An 11481-nucleotide genomic window follows, 5' to 3' on the forward strand; every position below is an offset into this window, starting at 1 on the left:
CTACCAAAGTTCAAAGCATGCTCTTTATTCTGCAGTTCAGTTTATTGCTGCCCTTTTTAGGTACAGCAGCAAAATCCATGATCTGCCTAAAACAAATTATTTGTCTCGAATGTGATTCACTTTTTTGCTTAATGCTTTGTTGATCTGATGCTATCTGGGTGACCCCAGTGTCTTCAAATAGGCATCCCAGTCCTAAAGGCATCACTTCTTGCCATATCGCTCAGTGAGACCCTTTCTTCCAAGTCAGGCTGTGATCTTGTACAGATCTGCCTGGGAGTGAGTCCCACTGAAGATAGTAGCGATTAGTTTTCGGTAGACATGTGTAAAGCATTATACTGTGAGTGTGTTTAGGGTACTCAAGCAAGTCCAAACCTCATTGACATCAGTACCAAACATCATCACCACCATCATTATTTTGATTGTCTTCTCCTAGTACAAATAGCCTTTCAGAGCAATAGAATGGATATTAGGAACAAATCCGAAGAGTTGGAGTAATCAAAACTGAATACCTTTACAGTAAGTAAATTCTCTACTTACAGTGGTTCCGTACCTTCAGATCCTCTGCATAAAGTGTTTTAAAGTCTCCAGGAATAGCACGTTGATCTTTGTACTGGAAATAGACATTGTTTGTTTTTGTTTGCTTACTTGTTTACTTATTTACTCTGTCCCACATGTCCTGCTTACCTTCACTCATCCCAATCCTTCCTCCAACAATTATTGGGAATGTGGGCAGACTTGCTTCTGTCTTTGTTGTTTTGCTTCTCTTTTGTGCTCTACAAAATCCCTCAAAAATCCCCATAAATTCTTTACCACACTGGAAACATTATTGGCTGAGGGTTGAACAAGATCGACATCCTTTGAAAACAAGAGCAACTTGGTTACAAAGGATGTGGTTAACTGGTCATTTGATACACTCTCACTATAGCATATTTCGTTTAATAAATAGGTTTCTGCCCTGTAAAAGAAGAAGTAAACAAACAAACAAATTATGAATGTTAAAGTAGGTTATGCATACACCTTAGGTAAATTATAATCTACAAAACTAAAATCTGCAGCTGGTGGAATTCTGCAAAGCACTGCCTTGTAGATTGAAATGTGTCCTTTGGAATAACAAACCAGTCACTTGATTACTCCTGTCCAGTAGTTTCCTATAAATCATCTTCTGGTAGATTTCTTTCCTGTGCGGGGGGGGGGGGGGGAGGAAGAAAGGAAGAATTATATATAAGAACTTGTTTGAAATGAATTATCATTAGGAACAATCAGAAATGGAGGTGGTTAGGCTATCAATCAAACTGTCCTCCTGACTTGTTCTCACTACTGCTACTAATTCCAGAGTTTAAACCAGATGGCCCAAAGACTTGAAATCAAATCGTGCGTTACAAAGAGGAGGGGGTGGAGAAGAGAAACCCCTAATCACAAGTAGCCCAATATTCATGAATGCGTTTTCAATCTAAGACTTCTTGCAAGTGCAGCTTTTCGTCTCTTGCAAACGAAAAGCCACAAAGGATTCACTGGAAAAGGAAGGCACCCAGAGCGAGTGTCTTTTGGGGGAACGCAGGTCTAAATTTCTCAACTGCTGTGGATCAAAGTTCTAGTTGCTAATACACGCACATACCCTTAAAAATTAAAATGAAATCGGAAGGCTACTTAACTGTCCCACTGAGGAACTCAAAGGGCGCTACTTTGCAGTTGAATTCAGTCCGCATCTCCCCTTTTTCACACTTGCCCCTGGCATCCTCCGCAAGCACTGGTTACACCTGGTGCATCTCTCCCCTCCTCCCAGCAACAGCCCCCACCCGCCCCCACCGCCCCTTTAACTCTTCGCTCCGGCTCTTCCTTTCATCTTTCTCGCCGGCAGACGTTTCTATTTATCCCCCGGCAATCAAGTGAGTGGCGTCACCAGAGGTACAGTAATGACGATTGCACCATTAAGGGATGACAGCTTTAGAAAGAAGAGGGCAATGGTGAGATCCCTCCCAGAGCCGGCGCTGCACACTGGAGCGCTCGCATCACAAGGTCACCCCCCGGCTCACGCCGCTGCTCCTCTCTGCATTGGCAGGAGAGGTCTGCTGGGAGGGGAAGGGGGGGACAGCAGGCGCAAGGGGGTGGATGGGGGTTGGGGTGGGGTGGGGTGGGGGAGAGAGGGAGAATCTGGATTTTGTTTAAAAGACAAGCACAATGGAAACCAGGAAGGAGATGGTGATGTTTCTGGAAGGAGGTCAACTTGGCCCTCTGGCAAGCAAGAGGGCATCCACTTTGGCAGAGACCGTGGGAAGCCCCGGCCAAGAGGCGCAAGACAAGATGGTTCACAGGAGCTGCCTGAGTCCTCGATCCGGCCCTTTGCCCTCCCGGGAAAGAGGAGCAGGAGGGCGAGGAAGGCTGGAAGAGGAGGACGACGAGGACGACGAGGAGGAGGAGGAGGAGGAGGAGGTGGAAGTGTTACCGGGGACAGGGACGGTCCCGGAGAGCCGCTCGGCGGCGGCGGCGCTCCTCTCCGCCGGCCAGCAGCCCCCTCTCCACCGCCTCTCCTCCGCCAAAGGCCAGCAGAGCAGCTCGGACACCGAGTCGGATTTCTATGAGGAAATCGACGTGAGCTGCACCCCGGACTGCGCCACGGCCAGCGCCGAGTACCACCAGCACAGCCAAGGTAACCCGCGCCCGCGCCCGGCCGCCGAGCTCCAGCGGGCGCCGCCCGCCGCCTCTCCAGCTGGGGAGCGCCCGGCCCCGGAGGGGCTCGCCCAGTCGCCGCCGGCCGCGGGGACGCCGGGGCTCCCGGGAGGCGCGTGGGTGGGACTGACGAGGCTGGGTCTGGCTTTCTACTGGATCCACCGCGCAAGCAGGAGCCGGGGCTGGAAACGGGGCAACCCCCTCCCTCCATCCGATTCGGCTCAAGTGTCTGGACGATCGCGGCCTGTTTTATTTTGTCGCCCCCCCACCCCGCCTTCCCTTTTAATCTCGCTGGATCCTTCTATCTCTAATTGCCCGCAGAGAGACATCTGCAATCACCCCCACACATCTCCCGCTTTGAAGTCTAACGACGTGTTAATGGGAGACATGAAATCGCATCCTCGGCTGCTGCAACAGAGAATTATGACCTTTGCAGATTTCGGTCCCGCAGCCCAGACGTTTGCTGTAAAGAATTTCCCCAGAAGCTTTTCCTGTTCCAGGGCCGCGCGCCCCCGCCCCTCGTTGCTTCCTCCACCCACCCAGGATGGATCCCTGCCCCCCTTCCCAGCCCCAAGCACGGGGGGAAGAAAGCGGGTTTCCCTGGATTGGGCCATGATCAAAAGGAGCCCGCGCTTCTCCTCGCCACGGGCTCTCCAGTTGGGGATGGAGCGGGGGGGGGAGGGAGGGAGGGAGGGGGGGCAACGCGCCTGCAGGAGCACAGAATCGGCCACCCCTCCCCCAGAAGCCCGTAAATTCGCCGCAGGCCGCCCCGGCCGGCCGGCCTGCCGCCCGCCCGCCCGCCGGAGCAGCGCGATGGGGTCCTGTTTGCACGTTGGTTCGAGGTCCCAATTGCTTTGCCACTTCCCTGTCTCAGTGGCGCCAGCTAGGAAGTGGTCGCAGGGCTTTAATTGCCTTTGGCCTCATTCAGGCACAATGAGAACTGGCTGCATTTGAAAGCCAAACGCCGGGGCCAACGGGCCTTTTCTCATCCCCTCCCACCGCCACCACTCCCCCTCCTCAGCCCCAGAGCCCTAAACTTCTGGGAAAGTCTTGGCCAGGGCAAAGCCCTCCTGCTTTGGCTCAGGAGGCTTCTTTCATCTCGATTGTCAGAAGAAAGAAGGGGTGGGGTGGGGGAAATACATGCATCTTCCCTTCCCACAGGGAGGCTGGATCTTCTAAATGGCGTTTTTTTCCTGGACCCCCCCCCCTTTTGTCATGCATTCCTTGGCCAAGAAGAGCAGTCCAGAGGGTTGGAGGGTTCTTGGACAATGTCGTGGCAGGAACTCGCTTCCCAGCCACGCACCCACACTAGTGCCAGGCCTGCGCGAAGATCCTCCTTTCTCTTTTGTACAGTAGGAAAGGGAAAGCTCGCCTGACCATGTCAAAGATGCTTCTTAACATCTTTATCCTGTTCCTGTTCTACTGAAGAATCACACTCCACCGTGTGTGTGATGGAGGGAGGTATTCTCAGAGGACTGGTGGCATTGGCCTAGCCCAGAAAAAACAACAAAGAACCCAGGGGCACCTGAAAGCCTAACAGATTTATAGTAGCATAGACTTTCGTGGATCCGCCTGATCAGATGCGAGATTGTTGGGGTGGGAGGTAGAGAAACTAAAGATGTTTCTCCAGTGGGTGTTTGTTTGTGTGTTTGCTTGTTTCTAAAGGAGACTAGATGGGCAGGTCTCTTCAGTTCTTGCTTCCTCCTCCCGGTTGCTTTCAGTTGCAGGTGCTGGCAAAATAAGCCCAAGGAAAAATCTCTCCTTACTTTCTGCGCTGGCCAAGGGGCAGCCCAGGGATGCTAAAGCGTTTAGAGGAAAGCCGGTGTGCATTCCTCAGCTCCACACGCGTCTGGGCTTGCTGTCAGAAGCCCATTGACTCGATTCGGATCCCACTGAATCAATGGGAATTGTTTACCATTGAAGGTCTCCCCTTAGGCTTCATTTAGCCATATGTCCAATGGATTTCAGCAACCCTGCGATGTATGCATGAGGCAGACTGCGTGAGTATGTTGGTGGTGGTTTGGCCTCAGAACCAGATGATAAAAGGATAATTAAATGTGGTTTGTTCTGGGTGAATTTGCGTTCCAAAGAAACCTGCCTATGGCATAAAGCTAAGACTGCTTTCTCGAAAGAAAGTCCTATTATAGTCTGTAGGGTTTACGCCCAGACCAATCTGCATAAGAATGCCATCTCGGCAAGAGACGAAAAGAGCAACAAGCCCAGATTGTCACTCTATTCCTAAATTCTTTCCGTGGCTGTACCTATCTGGCTTGGAAAGCTGCTTTCTTAATTCCAAAGGCCCACTGACCCAGCTTCCAAGGTGCGTATTGTTTCCTATTTCCAAGCCCCTATTTCCAAGTAAGGAGACGTCCCAATCTAAGGAAATCCGATCATACCCGAGAATTCTGAATGTTTACTTGGAAGTAAATCCCATGGAATTCTGTGGGGCTCAGCATCAATGGAACGGGCCTATGATAGCCACCTCGGTTGCGTGTGTAGCCCTTTGCAATTAATAGGCTGCACTTTCCAGTAAAGATGTCCAGGACCAAATTGTTAAACTATTTAAACCACAGCAGCAGCAGTCTGTCGATCGGCCCGGTGATCCAGGCCTCTCGATGAGCAAGCACCCAAAACCTGGCCTCGTGTTTATCAGTATTTTGATTTGCACCCCGCCTTTCTGCCCGGGAAAGGGAGCGCCAGGCCGCTGCATGGCCTGCAGCACCCCTTCTCCGCTGCTTCCTCAAGCGGGGGGCTCCCTACGGCGGGCTGGGGCAGGTTGGCGCAGTCTTCCTCTCGCTGGCTGACGCTCCGGCTCTCTTGCAGGACAGGGCTCGGAGGCGTCCGCGGGCAGCCCCAGCAGCGGGAGCGAGCCCCCCAAGGGCGGCGGCGGCGGCGCGGGTTCCCAGGGGTCGCTGTCCTGCAGCGCCAGCGACCAGATGCGACGCTACCGGACGGCCTTCACCCGGGAGCAGATCGCCAGGCTGGAGAAGGAGTTCTACCGGGAGAATTACGTGTCGAGACCCAGGAGATGCGAGCTGGCGGCCGCCTTGAATCTACCCGAAACCACCATCAAGGTGCCTGACTCCACGTTCCCATCAACACCGTGGGGGCCTCATCCCCCCACCCCAGCCGTGGCCGCTCCGTCCTGCGCAGTAGAGGTCCCAGCAGCGGTGCAGCTAGGCCGGAAGGACGGGGTCCCAAATGCGCAGCTAGGGAGTGGCTTGTGGTGAAGGTCATCTGAGTAGCCAGTTTTATTCCTGCAGTCGGGATGGTCCTCCAAGATGCAGAGCTGCCTGTACCCCGAGCATTATTGAGAAAGGAAGGATAGCCAGGCTTGGCAAGCAGTTTTATACCTGCTCTAACATATCAGAAACGCAAAAGCAGCTGTAAAGCGTGGAAAGGCTGGAGTGAGGGGGAGAGACGAGGTGTATGAGTTGTGTGCTTCATAGCTGAAGTGTTATGTATGTTGCCTAAAGCCCATCCCTTTTCCCATGAGCACCCCATTTCCATGCCTACCCCCATAACTCCAGAGGCTGAAATTACCTGCCTGAGGAATTCCAGCCTTGGCTTAGTATAGGGATTTCAGCCTCAGGACAACGAGCAGGTGTTTCCACCCATGCCAGTGTGCAGGAGTGCTTATTAAGGTGGATTGGTTACCAACTCACCACCCCATCCCCACCCTTTGACCATGGTTATGCCGCACTCCCAGTGATAGGGCCTTCCTTCTATGCTTTCAATGCATGTTCGGCAGAGATCCCGATCTGACTTGGCCATCAACACGTCCAGAGAGTGAAACATGCACTGGTTGTTTGATGCACAGGCAGAGAGGTTTGTTCCTGCGTACTTGGGAAAGGAGGTGTCCTGACAGTGCAGTCCTAGACCTGTCTGCTCAGAAGTAAGCCCTGTTAAGTTCCATGGGCCTTGCTTTCAGAGAAAGGGTGTGTATAGGACTGCAGCTTAAACCAATTGTGTGAGAGCCAGTGTCTATGAAATCAGTCCAAGAGTAGTATAAAGCCATCAAATGAAACATCACAAGGTCGTGAACTATCTCGTGATGGTGCTAGAGGACTGCCCCTTTTTGGATCCCATGCCCTCTGGGCTAACAAGAATCTTGGTAATTTTGTCTAGGGTAGTCAGTGGCACTTATTCCCAAGTAAATGCACTTAGAATGGAATTGTCAGCTGTTTTGACTTCAGTGGGATGAAATAGCTTGGAGATGAAGCCCTGTGTTTTATATGGTGCCTGGATCAGGTTGTTTCTTGTAGCCTTGACTCACAGACATGAGTTAAGGATACACCCTAAGCACAAGTACTTGGGGGATAGCCCCTCTGAACTCGCTGGGAGCTAGTTCTGTGTAAACGCTGTAGGATTTCACTACACACTTTACCTGCCTTCATCTGCTAAGAGATGAACGCCTGTCCATACAACCCTTATAAAGTGAAACTCACATTTAGATATTACAGGCTATTTTCCAAAGCAGTTCTTAGCACAGATGAAATTTCACACACAAAATCTTGTCAGTGATCCAGCTTGGTTTCCTATGGAAGGGATTGATTTCCTATTCATTTCAGTCTGGCCATCTCATCACATAGTCAGGGCCTATTTGAAAAGTACTGGAAATAAGTGAAAGCTGGATAGGAAAGACAAGACAGAAGGGAATGACAGCAGACAGGAAGACAAGGGAGAAGCAATTCTGTAGCATAAAATAATAACAATCATCATCACGCCCAACTATCTAGCAAGAGAGGCAGGGAGGTCCTTCCTGGGTGCTGTGGATGAACAGGACAGGGAGAGAAACAGTCTTCCCTTTTTCAGCCCCATTGAATGAAGAGAAGTTATACAAAAGAACATTTCTGTAAGTGTTTTGCAGTAGGAATCTGGGCAAAAATATGGCCCTGACCTGAAAGTGAACTTCCTATTTTTCTGTCATCTTAATATGCCAAGCCCTTCCTTGATATCACACGCTTATAAGACACCCCTTACACACACACATAGACACTTTATTCATTTTATTTGTATTTCAAGAGAGCGGCTGTGGTGGGACCGGAGGAACCAGACTCCTGGTTTCAGTGATGATTATGCAGATCTGGTAGACAGCTTGTTGTGTGTGTTTGTTGGAAAACCAGTGGCCGTTGTGTGGTGACTTTTGCTATTGCAAATGGGCTGGAATCAAACCAGTTGTAAGGCCCCCTGTACACTGCCAAGTGCCGGATGAATGATCGCCGGCCAGAGGTTCGCAGCCAGGCGATCTCGCCGCGCTTTGCCGATCGCCAGGACGCTTGGCACGGCTCGGCCCCCTGGCCGGCTGCGCCGCGGCGACGGCCTTGCCCCCGAGTCAGTGCGCGCGGGGCGGCAGCCCTCCTGGGCAGGGGGACGGGTGGGCGCCTCGGGACTGCAGGAGGCTCCTCCGCTGGGGATGCTAAGCGCTCGCTGTGCTTCTTGTGTCTGTCCCCGCCAGGTGTGGTTCCAGAACCGGCGCATGAAGGACAAGAGGCAGCGCTTGGCCATGACTTGGCCGCATCCGGCAGACCCGGCCTTTTACACCTACATGATGAGCCATGCGGCGGCCACGGGCAACCTGCCCTACCCCTTCCCTTCTCACCTGCCCCTGCCCTACTACTCCCACATGGGCCTGGGGGCCACCTCGGCTTCCGCCGCCGCCGCCGCCCCCTTCAGCTCCCCGCTGAGGCCGCTCGACACCTTCCGGGTCCTTTCCCACCCTTACCCCCGGCCAGAACTGCTGTGCGCCTTCCGACACCCATCCCTCTACGCCGGCCCGACCCACGGACTGAGCGGCGCGGCGGGGGGCCCCTGCTCCTGCCTGGCTTGTCACGGGAGCCAGGCCAACGGGCTGCCCCAGAGGCCTTCGGGATCGGACTTTACCTGTTCGGCGACCACCAGGACGGACTCTTTTCTCACCTTCACGCCCTCGGTGCTGAGCAAGACTGCCTCGGTCTCCCTGGATCAGAGGGAAGAAGTCCCCTTGACCAGATAAAAGGTTCATCTCAGGTTTCCCTTCCTGTCCGCCCCACCCCCACCCCCACCCCCTTTCCTTTCCTTTCCCCCACTCCGCCTCTCCTTTTCAGAGATGCCCCCAGCCGGCCGCAGAACTTCCGTCCTGTCTTTATTTAATTGCGCTAGGTGGACACCAATGGAACATTTCTGTGGGTGGGGAGGGAAGGAAACTCAAATAAATAGATAAATGGAAGAAAGGGTCTCTATTCCGTGCAAATCCAAGGAAGATTACAACTGAATTTGCAAGCGATGGGTGGTGGATTTGTCAAGGACGCACGAAGGAAGGAAGGAAGGAAGGAAGGAAGGAAGGAAGGAAGGAAGGAAGGAAGACACTCTTTGCACCATAGAAACGAGCTAAAACTTTGCTCTCCGAAGGACTCTCCTCCAGTCTAAGGGGGTGGGGGCAGGATGCCCACCAACCACGGCGAAAATAGCTTATGCATAACCTTGTATGTGACTAAAAAGGAAAATACTTGAAGAAGTTGTCGATCCTAACAAAACAAAAATGTATGCCTGATGAAAGTAAAGATTTATTCTTTGCCAGATTAAAAAGAAAAAGTGAAGGGCCTTTGTGGATTTGCAGTTTAAGAGTGTCCGTCCTGCTACAGATATGTAGATATACAGGAATTGACTGAAAGAACAGCAGAGGACCCCTTCAGCCGATACACTGTAAATTCTGCTGGGCATTCTTTAAAATCTTTTCTCAGCCCGCAGACGTAGCAAGTATCCCGGCAGATCGGGTGTCTTCTTCCTTTTCTCCTCTCCTGCTCTTCTCAGAGAAGGAAGGGTCTTGCCAGCTGAGAGGGGGCGGGGAGGGCGGTTGCGAGAGTGAAATTGGCAGAGGAAAGCCCGGGGGGTCAAAGCTATTTGTCCTTTAAAATAACAAGTCCCACTGTCAGTTGCTGAATTGTGACCATACCGGCGAAATTAGCAAGTGATGTCTCCGCAGCCAGGGCAGGCTTCTCCCCTTTTCTTTCTTGTTCTTTTTTCGAACGTGTCGGCTGCAGGAGTATTCTCAGCACAGAGACCGTGTGCCTGCCAAACGCTAACAAGCCGCCAGGGGAAGAGATTAAGTGACAGGGAGCAGAACTCTTTCCTTCACACAATCACTGATCTGCAAATTAGAGCCAAGGCGGATTCCTCTTCTTCCTGGTTCACCTTCAGTTCCCCATTGCCTTCCCCACACACGCTGCCGCCGCCGCCGCCGCCGCCGCCGCCACCACATTTTTGATTTGCTCCCTTTGGCTTGGACCCCCCTCCAGCCTCATATTCGTCTCCAGCATTTCGTTTGCCTTGTGCTTGCCTTCCGACGCTCTTTACGCATGCACGCTCCCCACCTCGGCTCCTTTTTCAGACCGGATTGCATTTATAGGTTTACTTTTTGTTTGTTCCTCCTTAAGTCAAGTGGGAATACATGTTCCTGGGGATCCTTTGGTTGTGTTGTGGTCCTTCTTACACCCAAAGTGTAACATCCATCGTTTAATAAGGGGGAAAATACAGCATTCCACCCACAAATATTAGACTGAGCTAATAATCCTTTCTCTTTGCCTTCAGTTCTTTAACCTGCCACTTCCAATAAAAAAGCCACCTAAATTCCTTCACTGTTATATTTTACCAAGCCACAAGTTTAAAAGCTCACTACATTTTGGCCAGGTATTATTAGTATTATTAATGACAGTTTAAAATCCCATCTTGGAGCTTCTAAATTTCCACATTCAATTGTAATGGAAATGAAAGATGGAGGAGAAAGAGAGAGATTTGGACATATCCATTGGCCTAATTTTTGTTAAGTCCCCGAGAGAGTCATGGGCTTTGTAACTGACAGCCCAGCTCAGCAAATCAGTGAAGCCTGATTTAAGCAAGAAAGCATACGCCATGGGAAGCAAGCTTTACTGAAATCAGTTTTTATGAAATCTTTGGCACTGTTGCCATCTAAGACCAAAGCATAAGCCATATTGATGGGACTCCATTATGCTTAGTGTCAAGGATAGGCTAGCTAAAAGAAAATATTTGTTTTGAAAGATGTTGGTCAGAATCCTTGCGAAAGTCCACATGAACAATACGGATTGAAATGAACCGTGCAAGACTAACTCTGGTCAACAGGACCCTAAAGCTGAGCTCCTCCCATTTATTTCAGTGGGGCTTACTGCAGGGGAACTTCCCCTGGAGGTCTTATCATTGGACCAAAGGGTTAAAAGTGTGAAACAGCACTCATTTCTACAGGAATTGGTTTCTGGACTAAAGAAAGATGAACGTGCATCTCCAAACATTGTGTTTCAATTAAAGAATTATACATCCCCTGTGAGTTCAAAATCTAAAAGCTAAAAACCTATGCAGTAAAAAATAAAAATCCATCGATTTTGACTGACAAGTCATCTAAAAAGAAAGACAGAGATTTTATGTTTTGTGTTCTTAATATAGCATAAACGAATAGAGAAGCAAACAATTAGACTACATAATAAGCCTGAAATGTTCCAGAAATTCCTTAGAAAACTAAGCATATCTGCCTAGAAATAAATCCCACTGAAATTCTTTAGGATTAGCAGGAAAAGAGAGATAGCCTGGCTTTGGTCTTCCCAAAGGTATGGATATACACACAACAGAGTTATTCTTAACATGGAAATATGGAAGAGCCCGTTGCTGAGAGTCAATAGGTTTGAATTAATGCCTTCTGTCATGGCACAGGCAGCAAGGAAAAGGGAAGGACCCTAGCCCTGGCCTGGGTTTTGGGGATGGGGGTAGTTACCAACTAGGAGTTGTCAGCTCGACAGAAGCCGTTCTCCCTGCCCTCTCTGGCCT

At 50.8% G+C, this 11481-nt stretch overlaps 1 protein-coding gene across 2 annotated transcripts; it reads left to right on the top strand.

Moving 5' to 3' along the window:
- The first annotated feature begins 2178 nt into the window (after positions 1-2178).
- Positions 2179-8662, top strand: EVX1 (even-skipped homeobox 1). Of its 2 annotated transcripts, XM_044450788.1 has the most exons (4): positions 2179-2361; positions 2419-2647; positions 5491-5741; positions 8126-8662. In XM_044450788.1, exons 1-4 carry the CDS (start codon positions 2179-2181, stop codon positions 8660-8662), a joined length of 1200 nt encoding a protein of 399 aa, XP_044306723.1. The 2 variants fall into 2 exon arrangements, with proteins under 2 accessions (XP_044306723.1, XP_044306722.1); XM_044450787.1 differs by having other exon boundaries at positions 2179-2647.
- Positions 8663-11481: the final 2819 nt, after the last annotated feature.

The sequence above is a fragment of the Varanus komodoensis genome, unplaced genomic scaffold (assembly GCF_004798865.1).
Source record: "Varanus komodoensis strain SLA01 unplaced genomic scaffold, ASM479886v1 scaffold68, whole genome shotgun sequence".
NCBI lineage: Eukaryota > Metazoa > Chordata > Lepidosauria > Squamata > Varanidae > Varanus > Varanus komodoensis.